Source organism: Calidris pugnax, unplaced genomic scaffold (genome assembly GCF_001431845.1).
Source record: "Calidris pugnax isolate Ruff unplaced genomic scaffold, ASM143184v1 scaffold64, whole genome shotgun sequence".
NCBI lineage: Eukaryota > Metazoa > Chordata > Aves > Charadriiformes > Scolopacidae > Calidris > Calidris pugnax.
Window position 1 is genome coordinate 1,004,311 of NW_015090784.1, and position 20,735 is coordinate 1,025,045.

General features: G+C 38.4%; 1 protein-coding gene across 5 annotated transcripts in view; it reads left to right on the forward strand.

Moving 5' to 3' along the window:
* The first annotated feature begins 14 nt into the window (after positions 1-14).
* Positions 15-20,735, forward strand: part of IDE (insulin-degrading enzyme) — a 56,649-nt gene continuing 35,928 nt past the window's right edge. For 2 of the 5 annotated variants that reach the window (XM_014965654.1, XM_014965664.1), the window contains exons 1-10: positions 15-157; positions 10,484-10,668; positions 12,088-12,295; positions 13,128-13,297; positions 14,823-14,945; positions 16,576-16,688; positions 17,105-17,267; positions 17,891-17,983; positions 18,497-18,588; positions 19,727-19,807. In XM_014965654.1, coding sequence (XP_014821140.1) covers positions 45-157; positions 10,484-10,668; positions 12,088-12,295; positions 13,128-13,297; positions 14,823-14,945; positions 16,576-16,688; positions 17,105-17,267; positions 17,891-17,983; positions 18,497-18,588; positions 19,727-19,807 — 1,341 coding nt within the window. In that variant the 5' untranslated portion in view covers positions 15-44. Of the gene's footprint in view, positions 158-3,365; positions 3,439-7,486; positions 7,630-8,720; positions 8,761-10,483; positions 10,669-12,087; positions 12,296-13,127; positions 13,298-14,822; positions 14,946-16,575; positions 16,689-17,104; positions 17,268-17,890; positions 17,984-18,496; positions 18,589-19,726; positions 19,808-20,735 lie in introns of those variants that run through there. The other 3 variants (XM_014965673.1, XM_014965681.1, XM_014965683.1) reach the window with 3 other exon arrangements.

The window sequence follows — 20,735 nt, forward strand, 5'->3', positions numbered from 1 at the left end:
GGGGCGGGCGGCGGCGGGGAGAAGCCGGGCGGTGGGGCCGGGATATGCGGCAGTGGCTGCTTCCTGTACTGAGGCGGGCTCTGCTGGGCTCAGCGCGCCCCTGCATCGCCCTGGCCTCCCGGTTTTCCCCTCAGAGCCGGCGGCGCAGCTTTATCGGGTACGGTGGGCGTGCGGCGGGGGCCTGGGCGGGGGGGCCGGGGCGGGCCCCCGGGTCCTGGCGGCGTGTGGTGGGCCGTGAGGCCGGAGAACTGCTGCTGTCCCCCGCTGTGTTGTGTAAGAGGTGGCGGCGCGGCCGGGGCGGGGGCACCTTGTGAGGCCGAGGGAGCGCCCGCCCTGCCCCAGCGCGGCTTCGCCCCCGGGTCTGTGGGAAGCCGGGGGAGAGCGGGCCGCGGAAGCGCGGGGCCGGCAGCGGAGCCCGCGGTGGGGGAGCGGGGTCAGGGGGCCCGTGTGGGTCGGGGAGGCCTGCGTCCGGCCCGGCCGGGAGCGCCCGGTGTGCGGCGGGGCGGCCGCGCTCTCCTGTCTCCCTCCGGTGAGGGAGCTGGGGGCCGTGGCACGGCTCCAGCTGCCCGGCGGGCCCGCTTTGTTCTTTCCTCCGCTCCCCTCAAAAAAAAAAGAAAAAAAAACCAACTACTCTGGAATTTTGATCTCGCTAAACTTGCTGTGTTGTCCTAAGCCATAAATGTAAACAAAAGCATGTTGAAATTCTTTAAAAAGAAGGCGCTCTCAGAGTTGCCCGAGGCCGGTGGCGGCGCCGGGGGTCGGCGTGTTTCCTTTGCAGCGGGGACGGTCCCGCCGGCGGGGGGCAGCGGCCGGCCGCTCGCCATGGCCGGCTCCGGGGCGAGTCACAGCGCCTAACAACCGGCAAAGTTCTCCCGGGAAACAGCCGGGCGAGGGAAAGAGACTGAGTTCTGTTCTTTCTTTAACACTGTCTTATTTCAGTAGCAAAACCTATATTTAGCGCTGTGAAAGAGACGTCAAAAGTAGCATCTTTTGGTGAAAACAAAAAAAAAAAAATGTGAGTTATGATGACTCATGCTGTCGGTGCTCCTGTGTCAAAATTCGGACGCACTGTTATTGTTCATAATTGCTATGTGTGCTGCAGTGTTGTAAGGTAATCCGCAGCGTGTATCGGGAGTGGGGCTTTTCTCAGGCTGTAGTTTCTCCTGCTACATTACTCCTCTTTAAGCATGTTAATATATGCAGTATTTGGACTTAACTTTATATATGTGAGTAGGTCTGTTGTGTTTTCATACTGCCTACAATCATGATTTAATCATCTGTTCAATTTTAATTGTGAATTAGGGCTCGCATAAATAATAATGAGATGAGAGCAGGCATAGTGCTTTCGATGGTGTTTTTTTTTTAGATGGATATGAAAATTAAGAATCTTTTTTTCAATTCTGTGTTCTCTGTTTCTGACTTTTGTTCATACTTTCACCTTTTTTTTCAGCTTTAACTTTTTATTTTCATGCAATTTTTAACCTTCATCTGCACATCAAGTAGCAAGATCATTTCTCAGTTAGAAGTTCTTATCTTCTCCTTTTAATCTTGTGCATAGCATTGAAATTTATCTCTTCTGGTTGGGGAGTCCCTAGAAGGGTTAATATTTGCATGTTGCCATGCCTTTTTGCTCCCTTTCTCCTTTCTGTCTTTAGTCCCTTGTGAGGCAGTGGCTTAATCCCTGAGATGAAATGGTACCTTTGGGAGTTTGATCAAAGTGCCAAGAATGTAATATTTTGCACATGAATACAAAAGTAGCTCCCTACCCTGTTAGGTCCAGAAGAAGAAAGAGAGAAGGGACAAAAAGTTCATTACCTCCAGTGTTTCACTGAACTGGAAAGTCTTGGACTGGAAGCTAGGGGTCATTGCAGGTTGTTGTAGACGTAATTTACTAAAAATACTGTCAGACTATTTGAGAAATCACATGTTGGGCTGATATTTTTGATATATTAATTCTATTGTCTTAAATGCTTTTGTAATAATTTTGATATTTCCGTCTTTTAACAAGATAGGAATCAAAAAGTTTGTAATAAAAATGTTTGTAGAGGAATCGATTTAATAGGTTCTGTTTCTACAGTTATGTATTTGTATGTGTGTTGTCTGTCAATGGCCGTCTTCATCTTCTCTGCTTTTATGGTGCCTGTAAGTTGATAAAATATGCTTATGAGATAGCACTGTATATATGCAATAAGGTGATTTTTGATGGAGCTTGTTTGAAAGTTGCTTCACTGTAGCTTTCTACTTAGATCTGACCTTCTGCAACTTGTTTTTAGAATGAGTCAGAATTATAGTTTGCCTGAACAACAGAAATGGAAAAAAGTGCTGTGGAGTTGAGAGTTTACTTACAGCATTAATGATAAAACTAGAATTGACTTGTCCAAAATCATAAAAGCTAAACCACAAGATAGGTGAACAGCCAGGACTTCCTTTGTTGAAGCACACGGCTGACTCTCCAAACCTGTTGGTTGTCAGAGCTGTAGTGTTAGATAAACCATTGCTTTTAACGTGGGATAACACTACTTTTCATGATTCAGAATCCTAAAGTTCTTTCTGGTTTTGTTGCTAGATCAGATTTTCTTGCCAGTTCTCTCATCTTTCTTGTTGTTATGCAGTGTAACTAAAGTTTTAGTCTCATCTTGGTGTTTTTTTTTCTTCTTAATTCAGACCTCACAAGTTTTTCTTTTTGAGGGTATAAGACAGATGGTAGCATAAAGTGTTAAGTGAGTTGGCTTTACAAAGAGTCTCGGGCAATCTGATGTGCTACTTGTGGATAAAATGTATGAAATACACATCAAAATACAGTTAGAATAAAGCACAGAGGTCTCTCCTGTAGCACCCAGTTTTATTTTTCTCAGCGTGTGCAGGGCCCTGTGCCAGACACAGACACCGCTGCTGCACCGTGCAAGGAAAGCAAGGAAGAGTGTGAGGGAGGGAGGAAGAGAGGATGAGAACCACTGGCTTACAGGTGTTCAGTGCATAAAGCAATCAATGGAATTAATGAGTGCACTTATGAAGAAAATTGGTAAAATACACTTTCAAACAGCTGGTCATGTAACACAGAAACTATAGTCTTATCAGTCTTGCTCGTAGCACACAATCTGAGTCTCTGATGAAAATACCAGTGTACACCAAAATACTATGCCAGATTTGTGAAATCATTCTGAAGGCCCTATATCATCATATCATCTAAAGATTAAAAAAAAGTAATTTTACCGAAATTTTAAAAAGACCTAATCTGTCAAAAAATAAAAGGCTTCAAAAGCCTTTTGGAATTTGCCTGATTTTCAACAGTTTTGTAAGAAATTGAAGCAAAGGAGTGCTAGAGGAAGATTTAATTTCAATTGTTTTCTATTTCCAGTGAACCTGGATAAAACTTGTTTGCCCTGGAGAGTGTGTTCTGATGGATTGATTGGGGCAATTTTTGAAGAGACAGGAAAAGTAAGATTTACAAATTTTAAAAAACTTATCTTTTATTGCTATGTCTGAAATCAAATTGTATAGAATCCTGCCTTTTTGTTTGACTTTTTTACCCAGTGCTTTGGAAGCTGTGGAATGGTCAAGTTCAGGAATGTAGTTTTAGGGCAGTAAATTAGCTTCATGGTGTCTTAATTGTGTATCTCATCCTGTTTGAGCAACACAAAACTCTTGAAAACACACATCGTTTTACTGCTCAGGCCGGTTGCTCTGCTGGGGCCTGGTCTTACCGGTGAAGCTCCCAGCGCCCTTGGTTTTGCCAAGTCCACACGTCGTATTGTCTCATTAATGCTGCTGGTAATTCCTGTACTGTCTTTCTACTATCTGTCCTGTACTACGCTCTGCTGCCATGTTGGCAGTGGGACCGGGGGCAGACCAAGTTTTATGGCCGTGCACGAGGAGCTGTAGGAGTTGGACCTGTCTGGGAAAGAGCAAGGCGGGTGTCTGCCCTGGCCACCATCCTTAGGAGGAAATTTTCCGAGTCAGTTACTGACAAAAAGCTGCAGATCGAGGTTCTGAAAATGCCTTAATTGTAGTGAGACTTCCAGAATTTTTTCAAAATGAACTACATAACAAAAACCTTATAAATATTTATCATCTTCAGACTTGCCCAATGTGGCATGATTAGTTCCTAATAACTTGGTAGCACTGATTAAATCATTGCAGGTCTTTGTAGTTGGAGCTCTTGTGTATAAAGTAATATGCTGAATTCCTGATGAGTTTAAAAGTGATGAAACATGTTAACATTTTGAGCTGTCTGTCTACTTCTGCAGCCTGTCTGCCTGTTTGTGCAGCTAGATTTATTTAGATCAGCATCAGGAATGTGTTGGGATCTTAAACATTCTATAGCTTTGTGACAAGTCAGTTCAGAGAAGATTGATGCTTTATGGATGTTGAATCATGTGAACTGGTTCAATCTCTAAGTGTGTGAAAAAAGGCCTGCTAGGTTTGTCTACAGATGAACCTGTAAGAGTTATGGATAGTCTCCTGAAGTGTCCTTTATGGTAACAATCAGCTGAATTGATTTCAGTTATTTTGTTGGAGTTTTTTTTGAGAGTACTCTTTCTCTGCTCTGTTTTTTTTTCTTTCTTCTTACACTCCTGGTAACAGAACTTAGTAAAACCATTTGTCTAATTTTAGGAAAAAACCTGTACTGCCTACAGTTTAGTCTAAAAAAAAATAAAAAATTAATTATAATATACAAGTGAATTGAGAAGTTGAGAAGAGGTAGGTTGTTGGTTGGCTTACTGCTAACATCCCTGTCACATCCGAGGATGTCACAATGCTATTGAATTCTACTGCTATCCTGAGGAGAGGTATGTGCAGAGAGGAAGAAGGGTGAAGGCCTGTAGAAGAGTGGAGATTTATTTTATTGTTGCAAAGCCCTGAGCTTGCACCTGAAGAAGTTTGTGGCCTCCTCCAGAGGGCTCAGTCCGGAGCCGTGGGTCGTCCCTGTAAGAGAGGTGGGGAAGCGCGGGCCTCCTGCCGAAGCACACAGTTCTTCCTCCACTCTGGGCTCCGGCAGCTGAAGAAACCTGCCTGTACGTCACCGAGAGCTGAAACCAAGGTGGATCAGTAAATAACGCAGAGAACAAGCTATCAGTGGTGGCTCCCTGCGGGACAGAGCAGAGAGAGCTCAACAAAGGGTTTGCCTCACTCTCGCAAATGGGAGGCAATTAGGTTTGGAATGAAAAAAAAAAAAAAAAGAAATGGATATAAATAAACTACAGAACTTGGAACAGGTGCAAAATGTGAGATTGAACTTTACTGTGGTCTCTAATAGTTCCAGAGACACAGAACTTGAGTAGCAGTTGTGTTGCAGTCAGCACATCAGGTGTATTCAACAGACAGGTGAAATGTGAGTTGAAAACGAGGAACAGTTCAGATCCTACAATACACAGGTGTAAGCTGCAAGTCAGTAGGTTGCAACACCCACATGTGTGTCCACGGCAGCGATTTGGGTTCAGCTGCATAAAAGCTCCAAGCAAACCCCAAATTTTAAAGCAACTGATACAAACTGAAAGCAAGTGTCAAAGTCTGCTCAGCTGGTGTTTGTTGCCCTTCCTCTGGTTACTGTGAGTTGATGGGAGTTTGCAGCCCTTCATCTGGATCAGACTTGTGTGTAAACTACAGAACTTGGAACAGGTGCAAAATGTGAGATTGAACTTTACTGTGGTCTCTAATAGTTCCAGAGACACAGAACTTGAGTAGCAGTTGTGTTGCAGTCGGCACATCAGGTGTATTCAACAGACAGGTGAAATGTGAGTTGAAAACGAGGAACAGTTCAGATCCTACAATACACAGGTGTAAGCTGCAAGTCAGTAGGTTGCAACACCCACATGTGTGTCCACGGCAGCGATTTGGGTTCAGCTGCATAAAAGCTCCAAGCAAACCCCAAATTTTAAAGCAACTGATACAAACTGAAAGCAAGTGTCAAAGTCTGCTCAGCTGGTGTTTGTTGCCCTTCCTCTGGTTACTGTGAGTTGACGGGAGTTTGCAGCCCTTCATCTGGATCAGACTTGTGTGCCAGCATTTCACTTAAATATGGGCAGCCAGTCATGGCAAAAAAAATCTTGAAAAGCACTTTGGAGTTTGTACTTTGGGGGTCATATTTTTATGAGCTGATTACATCCTTGTGTTGAAGCAACCCTCAGGAGTTTCTGCTAATTGGTTTTAAAATGTGGTCCTTTAATTGTTCAAACATTGAACTCAGATTTGACTACACTGGCTAATTATTAATTAAAGTAAGTTTACGAAAATAACTTTGAAAGATTAAAATAGTTAGGCAGAATCATATATCACTTAATCCTGCTATGTAATACTCTGTTTGCAGGTGGAACCTGGCATCCCCAGAGAGCCTTGCTGGTTCCAAGGGACTGCCTGCCTGGAAAGCATTACAAAAACGGGGCCTCAAAGAACAGAACATAATTTCACTTCAAAGTGCCATAATTTAAAATTCAGCATCTGTTTTAGCATACTTTTATTGTACAAGTGAGGTAATTTTGGTGAGGAGGAGGAATGTTTGTATTTCTTAGTAATTGAATAGGGACATTGCTCTCAGTTGAAACATTCCCATTCTTTTTTTGTTTCTGGCTTTGTCATCTTGCCACCTGTAATTTTTGAGCCAGTGGAAGAATTCCCAGTGCCACAGTAATGCTTTGTATTTGTTCCTGCTGTCTTTGCTTTATTGGGTCTTTCTCTGTTGCTTCTGTTTTGTGAAAGCAGCATGACAGTATTTCTTCTAATGATGTTTTTATTAGGATATTAGCTCTTCAATAAACACAGCAATCTAGTTTGTGGGTGAATTTCTTTGCTACTGACCATCAGCATTCAATGCTCAATGTAGTGACAGCGTAGCAAGCAGATACAGCACATGTATTTCAGGACAGCATCTGAACACAAGTTTAGAATTAAGCTACAAGAAGTATAGAATTATTTCTGTTCCCATGACTTTTTTTCCTATCACCAAAAAGTAGTTCTATTGTCAGAACGTGCTTTTAGGATCCGTAGGAAAGTGTTTTAGGATCCTTGTGTGTAAGAATGGAACATGGTATTTATTGTTATAAAGAAGTTGCATTTAAGAGAACTTAGAAATTGCACAGAAAAGCACTCATATGAGGGAATGTTTAATATTATGTCTTACAGTTTACTCCTTAAGAAAAATTCATTGTACACGTACTCTGTCTTAAGTGAAATTTTCTCTTGTAGCTATTGTATTGTAGTAACAGCACTGTGAGGAAGGGTGCTTAGGCAGGAAGGTATTGGTCTTGTTCTTTTGATGCAATGCCTTTCAGGAGTGTTGTGTTAGTTGGTCTGTTCTTGCTTTTATACAAGTTGTCTGATGCTACAATTTAGTTTGCAGGGTTTGTGGGTTGTGTGCGCGAACCCATTTGCAGTGGAAGAGAATGTTGTTGTCACAGTGCCCATTGAAGTAAAAGTGAAGGTGGAGGTACAAGTTTAGGTCTTTGGTTTGAAGGCTTAACTACTAATTTTGACCTTTTGAAAATTGTAGGTTTTTCCTGTACTGAAATTTGACTACCAAGCTGGAGGTAGCCTATGAAGGAGGCAGAAGTAGGGAATGATAATAAAATGAAGTGGAGGTGTGCGGCTTCACAAGACATCAATTGAAATCTCCTAGGATTTCACAGAATCTGTGTAAGTTGATGAATCACATGGGAAAGATGAGTCATCTGAACAAACAGTAAAGTTCTGTGACTTAATGATGTGGTGTAGAAATAACAAGGAGATACCAGATGACAAAGAAATTGTATAACATTTAAAAAAAAACAACACAAAACTTGCAAAGTTTATTGTATATATGCATCTTATGATAAGCAACTAGTATCTTAGTGAGATGGAATATTTTAGCTGAAAACCAAGTGGTAGGTGTTCCTTAGCAGAGGTGAAATCAGGAGATTCAGAGACCTCTTTTCTCTCCTATGTACTTGTATTTGTCAATCCAATAGAATTGTGCGCAAGTAAAAGACGATAAGGAACAGTTCAGTTACTGATTTTCGTCTATGAAAACTAGTATCTGTTCTCACTTCTTAAATTTGACACAGTATCTTAAGTTTAGTAGAGTATTTCTACTTAGGACTATGAATTTCTAACAAGAGGCATCATTTAAATCATAAGCATGGATTATGTCAGTGCTGGTGATGCAGAGAAACATAGATATTGCCGTACTTGGAGCACTGGTTTTGAATGGTATCTGCGCTTTTTTAGAGGCACGAAGCCTATAGATCTTCCAAGCAGGATTAGCCTGAGTGGATACAACTAGTGGAAGCTAGATTAAACTAGTGGATAAATGACAGATTTAAATTAGAGTGTATACATTTAAATTCAGCGTTTTAATTCCTGTTTAGTGATTATGTTTGGCTGCAGTTTTTTTTAAAAAGTAATTCATAGTGTGAAAACCATGTTTTACTAGTGCAAGTGTTTCCTTCTGAAATGCATTGAGCTGCATATTTTAAAAAGTTACTTCATATTGTTTATGGCTCTTGCTTAGAGACATTCAGATTCTGATTATTCAGTGGCGCTTTCTGTGCTTCTAATTTTTTATTTGGATTATAATTCCAGTTTGTAATTTCATATAAGAGCACGTTATAGTTTAAGTCTATTTAAAAGTTCCAAAGTTATCTTTTAACTTCTTTCAAAAGTATTCAGAGATCTAATGCTTACTTCACTGCTTTTATTTTTTTAGCAATAATCTCTTCTCTACTTAACATATGCATCTCCTTCCTCAGGCATAAATCCAGTCTTATACAAACTTTCACTCTGCTGCAGGTAAAATCTTAATTTTGTGGTTTTGAAACACTGTTTTTCACTGGTTAGACATTAATAATTCATAATTCACATCATAATTCACTGTAGACATTATGTTCATAAACTTTCTATCCATAACATGCTGTTAATAATGAGCTCTTTATCAGCAACATTATAATATATAATACCAACACTGGTGACTTTGCATCTGCTGACTTCAAGTTGGCTGTTTTTATACCATAGAATCACAGGAATAAATGGGAAGGAGATAATCCAGAGGAAGAGTAGCTTGCAGAACTGCTTCCTGTTTTGAGAATGATACAGTATTTTAGGAAGGAGATTTTATTAGCTGACTTGCTCTTCCATTTGTAACTTTAAACTGTAAATAACATACATAATCAGATCTTACTGCCCAAAGTTGTTTGATGTGTATTTGCTAACACTGAGCATCCAGTCAATGAGTAACCAGAGAGCCAGTTCCTGTGCAGTCATTCATGTTCCACATGCCATGTGGTCTTAAGGGTTGTATGTAGCCTTAAAACTTGGATGAATTTCCTCGAACCATACAACCTGAAAATGGAAAAGTAAATACTGTGAAATTCCTCGTTATGTCTGTGATACCGACAGACCATGCAGAATTTCTCATGCCTCTGTGTGTGAGTTGTGGTGGGAAGTTAGTCAGATTTGAATTTATTTGTAAGTGCCATACGGCAAGTAACATTTCACCCTAGGAGAAGATTGAGGTTGGTTGGTACTATATATATGTATATATATTTATAATGGGCCTCCTTCTAAAACCCTTCCTGTAAAACAGGGTTAGAATTCAGTGGCTGTTGCGTACAAGAATGCACCACAGCATTGGCTCAGGGCATAGCACTCTCATTTCCAGTTTCTGGGGGTTGCTTATTGAATTTTTTGTGTGTATGTGTGGTTTGTTTGGGACTTTTTTGTGTTGGTGTTTTGGGTTTTTTTGTTTTGGTTTTTTTTTCACATGCAGCCAAGTGGTTCCAATCTGCCTCCCCAAATATCCAAGTCTGAATGTCTCACCTTTTCGCTAGGTATTTAAAAAAATAGAATAACCAGTTTGTACTGTCAGAATCACACTTAGTTTCTTAGCACTTCAAAATTGTTGCATTAAAGAAGCATGTCTTGTAGCATGTCTGTTAAACTAAGAGTAATTTAAACATGTGAGACAGTCTATTTCTGTTTATCATGGCAATTCTGCAGTGTATTTATATTTTTATGGCAATATTGTAAATGGTGTCACCCTTTCTTGCTGAGTGTACAAATCCAGTGATTTATTAGTAAAATTCTGTTTGTCTAACAATTGCAAAGTTACAATATTCATAATATAACCGGCAATTCAGATATATTAAATACTTCCCTGAAGCCTAAAAGAATGCTTATGATAGCAATATGTGCTTCACTTTGTTTCTATCATAGTTGAGTAAGGGGATGATATTTCTTTACGAAGTTATTTTTATAATTACTGTTAGTATGAAACTTGAAACAATCGCTTACATGATCTACAATTTCATCATGTTGCTTGGTCTTCAGGGTGTTTTTTTTTTTTTGTTTTAACAGTATCTCTCAGGATCCAAACTATACTTTAAGGCCAGTTCTGTGAATTCTGCACAGAACTAAATTTGCTGTCAGTATCATCCAGTGTTCTCTAACGTAACACTAAAATACTAGAAGGGTTTAAGTAAAAATAGTAAATGAAATTTCTTCTGTTTTCTTTTAGGTTTCAGAAAGAGACAGAGAACAAAATGAACAATCCAGCTATTAAGAGAATAACAAATGAAATTATCAAATCACCTGAGGATAAGCGAGAATATCGTGGACTGGAATTGGCAAATGGCATTAAAGCTCTTCTCATTAGTGACCCAACCACAGATAAGTCCTCAGCAGCACTTGATGTGCACATAGGTATTTAATGCATGTTGTATTCATTATGTCATTAATAAAAATGCTTTAAGTTTTGTTATCTTAAATTGCAAATAAGCTGACAGGAGTGGTATCCAGTTGGCAGCCTAGCCTTTTATTGTAATTTAGAGTTTGTTTAATTCTTTGACATGCCAAATTGAAAATTATTAGAGCGAATTAAATTCTCTTATTGTACTCTGTGTTTACTCAAGTGTAGCTCAGTCAGTAGAAAGACTTCTTTTAACCATTAAGTTTTGTGTTATGAAAGATCTTTTGTAAGCACAAAAGGGGCAGGTGTAAGTGCAATTCTTTAGACAGCTCCATCTGTCACGTCAGACTTTTTTTTTTCGTCATGTTGAGTTGTTGATGTGTAGAGGTGAGAAGATGCTGTAGTGCTCGGGGAGTTGGAGAGGCACTCCTTAGCCCTAATGATGCTTAAATGTGCAAAGGGAAATATTGGAAATAGAAAAAGAAGGCAGTTACTTTGACTCTTTGGAATAATGGATGACTTTTCTTATATCTGAGGTATTTCTCAAGCTTGCATAGCTTCTCAGTTGTTTGGAAGGTACAATGTGTGCACATACTGCCTGAGCATCCTCACTCATTACCTGAGCATCCTCTTGCTACGTTAGTAGCGGGGAGCTCTTGCTGCTGTTGGTGTTAGGACAGAAGTAGCAGAGTACCTTTGAAAACTTCTGGCTTTTTGCTTACGGAGATGGCTGTCACTAATCATTAAGTAGTTCAGAGGATCCCATGTGAGGTTTCGTTAATACTCTGACAGTAATAGCCAACTGCAGCGTCCTGTTTCTGCACGTGTACTGGAGGAGTTGTGTCTGTTGTCTCCATCTATGCCCTCCCATTACACGTGGTTGTGCACTCCAAAGGGCTGCCAGACTTAAACTTCCACCTCTCTGGCTTCCGTTCTCGCACCTCATTATGGTTGTGTACTCTGTCCGCCTTCACACCAACTCGCTGGTCATCAGTAGCTGCTTGTGTTCAGGCAATTACAGGTTATCACTTGTCCTATAAACCGAAGGATAAATACCTCCTTAATTGCAGTTGGCAGTCGCTGCCTCCAAACACAGGGCAGTTATTAAAGTCAAGGTATATGTCAGAACATTGTGATCTGCCAGTTCTTTACAGATTGAGTCATGGACTTCAATTGAAAAATTGTCTGTATAAGGCAATGCAGACTTATCCGGAGAGGCAATTTGAGACACTAATTGCTTCAGTTACTCATTCTACTTTTCTTTTTTCTTCAAGATTGAGTTTAGTTGACTATAGCTACACAAGCATCTGCTTTCATCTACAGAATTGATAAAGTGCCTGAGGCAACATACTGCAATATAAAGCACTTTAAAAGATTTTATTTTTTAGTATTACTTTTTATGAAATGGTTATCGGAAATTTTTCCTTCTACAGGTTCCTTGTCTGATCCCCCCAACATTGCTGGGCTTAGTCATTTTTGTGAGCATATGCTGTTCCTGGGAACCAAGAAATATCCAAAAGAGAATGAGTATAGCCAATTTCTTAGTGAGCATGCTGGGAGCTCAAATGCTTTCACAAGTGGAGAACATACCAACTATTACTTTGATGTGTCACATGAACATCTAGAAGGTGCACTGGACAGGTGAACACTTTTTATTTTATATTTAGTTTTTTGCTATATAGATATTTGAAATTACGTAAAAGTGTTTTTATTTTGTGCTCTTTGAAATTGTGTAAAAGTGGTGGGGTTTTTTTTATAGTTTTATCATTATGATATCAAAGAAAGGGTTGAAAGCACTATCTTTTGTTAAAAATGATACCGATACTTTTCAGTTCAAAAGTTTTCCTCAGATTTTTTCAGCTAGGAGAGTTCTTTACTGAGGCAGAATTCTTGAAGTTCAAAGGTTGCGTTACGTTTAATATATTTTGAAATGTGGGACACAGAATATGATCATGAGCTTACACATACTCTGTATTATCAAATACTATGCTTCCCATAGGATGCTTATTTCATTGACAGCAAAAGAAGGATGAAGTCTAGAAGTATATTAGGATGCCTTTACTAAAGGAACTTACTGAAATCTCTGCATTTTGTGGGAGGGGACAGAAATTGAAAGGTGTGTAGTCAGTGAGGTAAAAAGTGAATTTTCCCTTTGGATATCTGACAAGGCTGATTTGATTTGTGAGATTAAGAGCCTCTTGCGGCTAAACTTCAAAACAGTAGAAAATTTCAGGATATGGATTATGATACAAGGTCCTTGATCCTTATAGTACCTTATATGATGAATATGTTGTTGTCTGCATTTATAGATAAAGGAAATGAGAAACATAGTGAATCAGTGTCAAAACTGCTACAGAATTTGTAAGTTCTGAATTAAAAAAATAATATATTCTGCTGCTTTCAGGAGCTGAATAGTTTTCTGTTACTGTTTATGTACGGTACTCTTGACTTGATTTAAAATTTTTCTGTTCAGATTTGCACAGTTTTTCCTGTGCCCTTTGTTTGATGAAAGCTGCAAAGACAGGGAGGTGAATGCTGTTGATTCTGAGCATGAGAAGAATCTGATGAATGATGCCTGGAGGTTGTTTCAATTAGAGAAGGCTACTGGAAACCCCAATCATCCCTTCAGTAAATTTGGAACAGGTTTGTCAGAATGTAATTATCCATCCATTGGAGTTCTGTGTAACATACATAGTATTACTGTTTAAATAAAATGGTTAAAGACAGACTGAAACAATTCCCTTTTTTTCTTCTCCATACATGTTTATTATGGTGCTTTATCACATTTTCCACGTGGTGGACCGAACAGAGCTAGACAAAAACATAAGAAACAGAGTGATCCAAGACTTGCCGTACAGTGATGAGGCATCCTTTATGATTCTGATAATTACTGCAGTGAATGCTATTTTCCAGTTACTGGATTTGTCATTATTTGGTGCTGTTAAGTCTTTGTGCATAACAAAGTGAATGAACTGAGTTTAAATTGTTGTTGGCCTCGTACTCTTTTTGCTAACCAATATTTCATTGGGACTGGATGACAGTGACTAGGTTGAATCAGAAAGATCAGAAAAGTAATGTGAAAATTACCGAGTAAGAATATAACAACAAAATCTTAAGCATAAGCCACAACACTAGTAGACAGATAGATAAAGTGGTCTTGGACAAATCCCAATCTTATGGCTGTAGGTTTTTTTATTCACAGAATGCGCAGTAGCAATATGAAGTAAAGACCCCAACACCTCAATTTAAAAAGCATTAAGGAAAGATACCATAGTTATGGTCAAAACCACAAATGTTTGATGCTCTGGCAGAAGTTTAAATGTTTTTTTTTCCCATAGAAGTTATTTTCTACAGTAATTTATTTTTGAAACTGTCAAAGCAACAGGGCAATTAATTACCGCACTGCACTGTTTAATGCTTGAGCATGGTTGTGTTTTGTGGCTGGGTCTCTTTGCTGGATGAATAGTTGAAGCAAATATTGGCTACAGTATATTAAGGTGTATCTGTGATTGTAGGATTTGCACGATGGCTGTACACGCGTAGCAGGCGTGCTCTCCCCATCCTCCCTTTCTTGCTGGTTTTGCTATAAAAACACAAGTCAACTTTTCTGCTACATTTTCTCGTCATATTCTTCCTCCTCATGCCTTGCTCTCTTCCATATCTGGCCTGATTATGGCTTAAGGGAGTTACTGATCTCAAAGTTAACAGAGTATTAGTATATAATTAGAGTTATAATTATATTAATTTAATATACTAGGTTATAATCTGTGGCACACAATGTCACAAATAATTTCACACTGTGATTCCTGTGACAGGAGCGTGTATATGGGAGTTAAACCTGCTCCAAATGTGCCAAAGAAGAATCTTTTTCTTCTTCTGAATTAGAGCCTGGGCTTGCTTACATTGCTTTGAAATAACCCATTCAAATTACAAAGATTATTTTGGAAGGCTAAAACATCCTTCATTCTTTAGGAATGTGCAGATTGAGAGTGTAAGTATTGTCTCTGATAACTGGACCAATACTGTCTCAGCTTTACTTATTATACATAGTAATTATTTTTAAAATTATTGTCCACCTGGAGGAAAGCAGATTTATTAATTTATTTTTATCTTTTTGACTTGTAAATTCATAAAGTTTTGTTAACCTTTTTTTTTTTTTATGTTAAAGGAAACAAATTCACTCTGGAGACTAGACCAACCAAAGAAGGAATAGATGTAAGACAAGAGCTATTGAAGTTCCATTCTACTTATTATTCATCAAATTTAATGGCTATTTGTGTTTTAGGAAGAGGTGAGTTTTGTTCCGTTGGTTGAATAAGACTTTGCATGTATTTTGTTTGAAGAAAATGAAATGTATGCAAGTGTCTGAAAATCTACAGAAAGGGGAAAAAAGTAAAACTTGTATAGACTGACCTAACATAACTTTATGTTTAGTGGTCTCCCAAGCAGCTTGCAATGTGTTTGTGTTTATAAGCTTACAACAGAAAAAATAAGCTGAAAGCTTTAAATCCATTATCAAGTCAGCAGTTGCTGTCATCGTATGTTTGTCTGATGCAGACTGACACCTCTCTGGTTTCAGGCATTGGGAGGGCTTTTGATACTGTTTTCGTGTTCTAGACTTATATTTCCACTACAAAAATGTCCACTTTCCACTGTGGAAAATGACTAGTAAAACCACCTAAATTCAAGATTTTAGCAAGAATTTTTGTATTTTGTAGTAAAAAAATCTGTATGTGCAAATTGCAGAAATGCTTGTATGGGAACAGATTTTAAGACTATTTTCTAATATTACTGATATTGATGAAAGGTTTTTTGCACTGTCAAATTCTTTCAGTGTGAATTACCCTTGTAACTATCAATATAAAGCTCGAATGTGTATTTTGCTGACATGGATAAAAAATAGTGGTCTTTAATAGAATTACATGCAGGTCACAACATTTTATTTTACAGTGACCCATCTTGGTTTGCACTGTTTGGGTTTTTTCCCTGCGTGGTTCTCTCAGTGTGGTGTAGAAGCACACCTGTGTTGGGCAGGGAAGATTCCGCTTGCTCAATTGCACTGGGATTGTTCTGACTAATGCGGTGACTGCTTTTTCAAATCTTTCATGGAATAAGGTTGTACTTTAAGACATCCATTTAACACCCAGTTTTTTCTTCAGCGCTCACCCTTGAAAGGTGTGTGCTAAAAAACTTGACCGATGAGTCTTTCTTATATTATTCTCACTTTGAGAAGTGCTCCAAAATGCATTTCTTTAAACAGGTAGCTATTTTGAAGGCAGTATTTCAACAGAAGCAGTATAGGTTAATTTAGGTGAATTCAGGCACAGCATCAAATTCTTTCTGGAAATGCTCTTTGTCTTGTGTTTGGAGAGTGCTGGAGACATGGACTGAAACTAGAATGGATGTAAAAGTAGAAGTGCTTAAAGAGGTCACGGATGTGTGTGCAGTTTTGAGGCTCTGAGCACAGAGGATCCTGGCTCACAGTGCTCTCGGAGTACTGGAGAGGCTGAAGAAAATCCAGGTTCTGGCAAAGATGCTTTCACTCTGGAATATTTGCAGCCGTAATTCCATATTCCTTAGGCTTCTTGTGGAATCTTTATTTTTGTAAATGTTCAATATCTGACACATCTTTTCTTCAGTTTCAGCTTAGATTCATCAGTAAAATTTAAAGATGTTTTTTTCTGGTTACAAGATTTATTTTAATCATGGTTGAAGCCTTGCTTTAATAAGTATGGTGCTTATAGCACCTTATAGTTCAAAACTTCAGTATTAATATAGATTTCCTTTCTGAAATTAATCATCAGCATATCATTAAAATTACTTTTCTGTATAATTCATGTCTCCTCCACAGAATATACAAAATCCAAATTTGCCAGAATCTTCAGATAATGATTATTCTTTTTCTAATGTTTGTTTTCTAGAATCCTTGGATGAGCTGACTTGCTTAGTGGTAAAGTTATTTTCAGAAGTAGAGAATAAAAATGTCCCTATACCAGAGTTTCCTGAACATCCTTTCCAAGAAGAACATCTCCGGGTACGTATAGAGATACACCTGCCATCACAAGTGTGTACCCTACATGATACTTCCTACGTTTCAGTCATACATTGTGCACTGTTGTATCAGTGTCCCTGTTAAGTTTCATGTTTCTTTCTTAATTTTCTACCGACCTTTCCATGCTGAGTATAGTATAGTTCCGTGTAGTTTATAATATAGGTTGTACATTTGGTTGCAGCTGTAAGCAACCAGGGGATAATTAATTCTCTTTTTGTTTGCATCATGAATGGCTAAATTGTTGCCCTAAGTTTTACATACCTTTACTTTCGAGATTTTGTTGATGTATTTGTAATAAAATGTGTGTATGTGAAGGGAACATGATACGTGCTCCTGACATAAATAAAATAATGAGTTTCATTCTGTTTATGGATCTCCTTGTTTATTTTCCCACTCAGCAACTTTACAAAGTGGTACCTATTAAGGACATTAGAAATCTTTATGTCACATTTCCCATACCAGACCTTCAGAAGTACTATAAATCAAACCCTGGCCATTACCTTGGTCATCTGATTGGGCATGAAGGCCCAGGGAGCCTTTTATCAGAGCTTAAAGCCAAAGGTAAGTCCTCTGAAGTTAGAGATTCAAAAAGTAATTTAATACACATTTTTTAAAGCTTAGCTGCATTTCACATAAAAATGACCTTTGTATATTAAATTTAAAGCCCCAACTGTCTTGTTTTGTGCTTTATTCTTGTTTATGTGGTACATAACAAGCACTGTTAATAAATAGCAGGCACTGTGACTACTGAGGCTATTATTTTTTGCACTCCCCTTTATCTGCTCCTGTTCAGAGATACTTGCATGAACTTCAGCATAATGATTTCGTCTGTGTTTTTTCACTGACTTAGGAACTACTGTCAGGTCTCTTAATGTCTGGAAGACTATAAGAGGGTATTTTTCACTATTTTTCTTTATATTACTGTGTTACAAACAGAAATAAATTACCCAGTAATCAAATGATCTTGAGTCTGTCACATCACTCTGAGCACAAGGTTGGGTAGGTCTGACCTGTGTTGTGTTTAACTTGCACCGTTGCTATAGGCGTTAAGGAAGAGAAGAACATGTAAAGTAGTCAAACTGTAAAGAGGAAAAAAGAAAAAGTTATAATGCTGAGGCATCCAAAAAGTAGCATCAGTTGTTACAGATTTGTCTATGTAATATATTTTCTCTTTGATTTCATAGGATGGGTAAATACCCTTGTTGGGGGACAGAAGGAAGGTGCTAGAGGTTTCATGTTTTTCATCATTAATGTGGACTTGACAGAGGAAGGGCTTTGTAAGTGAAGCACTTTATCTGTGTTCCATGTTGTTCCTGATCTGAGGTGTTTGTGTTTGTATCCAAAGAGATTAATGGTGTTTATAGCTTGAAAGCCAATTTATTTTAATTAACTGTTTTCTTTTCTGTGTTTAGATCCTCTCATATGCTAACATACTTCATCTAACATAATAAATCAGCTTACTTTATGTTAGAATAAAGTATTTCATTAAATATTTGAAAATAAATTTCTTTAAAAGAAAAGCTGTTAATACCTACTTATTAATATGATTTAGGCCTGAATTAAACTATATTGTAAATCAATGCAGTTTTCAGAATTAGCTAGGGACCTAGCTAAAACACTAATCTTAAATTCACATCTGAGAAAAACATGTTTAACTTTGCCAGTGGGATTGCATGTGTACTTAAATGTCTTAATATATCCAAGTTAAAGCCTTACATATTTGTGTTCATCAGAGTTTTTTCTTTGTGCAGAACTGAGTGAATTATTAAGCAAGTATTTTTTCTTTCCAGTGCATGTTGAAGATATTATTTTGCACATGTTTCAATATATTCAAAAACTACGTACAGAAGGACCTCAAGAATGGGTTTTCCAAGAGTGCAAGGTAAAGTGATTGAAACTTGAAATATGTAGTGGCTGTATTTTTACAAATTGTTGGATTATAAGTAGAAACAGATTCCTTGGCTTTGGAAATAGCTTTTAATAATCACATGGTAACTAACGTTAATTTTGAAGGTGCAACATGACACAAATTACAAGTACATTCAGAATATATTGTCTTAATGTAGATGTGAAATGCTCTCATAGAGGTACGAGTTGACATTTTATGATAGCATAATGGAGATGGAGGAAGAAGCATCTTACCCTGTTCACAAGGACTTTGCATAACCGTCACAGAATGGTGGGGGTTGGAAGGGACCTCTGGAGATCAACTGGTCCAACCCCCTGCCAGAGCAGGGTCACCCAGAGCAGGTTGGACAGGAACATGTCCAGGTTGTAGAGAGGTGGGTGTTGGCCTGTTCTCTCAAGTGAATAATGACAGAACCAGAGGAAATGGTCTAAAGTTGTGGCAGGGGAGGTTTAGATTAGGTATTAGGAAGAATTACTTTACTGAAAGAGTGGTCAGGCACTGGAACATCCTGCCCAGGGAGGTGGTGGAGTCACTATCCCTGGAGGCATTTAAGAAGTGTGTAGACATGGCACTTCGGGGCACGCTCTAGTGCTTGAGATTGTTGGTTTTTGTCTGTCTGTGGGTGTGTTGGTTTGGGGCGTGGGTTGTTTGGTTTTTTTAATTTTTTTTTTTTTTTGGTGGTTGGACTCTATGATCTCAAAGGTCTCTTCCAACCATGAATATTCTGTGATTCTGTGAAAATGGAAACGACTGGCCATCTACCCCTCATCTTCTTTCATACAATGAACATTGCATTGGAACACTACGTATTGGTTGTATCACATATGGTGTGTTTTCAAAGTACCAGGCAATTTACATATATGAGATACCGGACGGATCTCTTGGTATGAACAGGACTTATGTGACTTGTGTGATACATTGTGGGACTATCTGAAATTGCTTGCGAATTTTGTTCAACTTGAATATTGTTGAAAACTTTTGTGTTAGGTACCTGTCTAACTGCTACACAGTGGGTACAACAAAACTCCTTCCTTATGTTATAAAAAGTAGACAATAATTATTCTGAAAATAGTCTTTAATGCTTTTCAACCCTTTCTACACTGTTTCCTAGGATCTAAATGCTGTGGCATTCAGATTTAAAGATAAAGAACGACCACGAGGTTATACATCAAAGCTTGGAGGAATGCTGCATGTAAGTGTGTGTGGGATTTTTGTTTTGTTTCTGTATTTTTTACAGGATGTGGTAATTGTTAAGCAGCATGTTTGATTATACTCTTAATAAATACGGTATTTGTGAAGGTCCTGTATAGTTCTTGAGCTCAGGAAGCTGATATGCTGCATAGATCTTAGTTTTGGCAGACAAGAAGTCCCATTTCCTTCGCTCTCTACATTTTTTACTTCTATACTGGGTAGAATTATTTTATAGTGACTGGAGTTGCTATTTGATCTGTTTCAGCATTTCTTACTGTACATACCTACCTTGTTATTCTGTGTCTACCTGAGAGCTATATGTTCTCTATGGAAATATAGAGAAATACTATCATAAACACAAGCACTGTGTTCCTGAAAGCTTCCATAGTTAACAATGTTAAAATATTGAAGTAAGCAGAATGTTCATATTCAGATAAGAAATCAGAAATGTTTGGTGCTAGTAACGTGGCTACGTCTTGGTGCTGAAAGAATCATCATGTACCTTGTACTTAGTTCTCATACTTCTTGCAAAATTCAGTTCCCTCATTTTGCTTTAAAGGAAGATTTAGGCAGGTTTTTATTTTTCTAGTGAAATTTATGCAACTTTTATACCTTTCAGCCATTCTCCATTGCACAGCTTGTGTCTACATCTACTTAGAGGCATTTTTGGTTTCTTTGCAGGAATTCTTGTTAATGCTCCTACACCTTTAATTTGTAGAGTCTAAAATGGCTGTCTTTAATTTTGGAATTGTCTTTCTGTTTATACTAAAATCATTAGAAAACTAAAAACACTTAACTGGATATTTAAAGGAGCTCCTGTTTGAGATGCTGCCTTCTGCTTTTGTTCTGTCAAATGCATAAAGTCTCTTTAACAAATGGACTTCTGACTTCCGGAACAGTCTTATTTGGTCTCTTATTTGTTGGGTCAT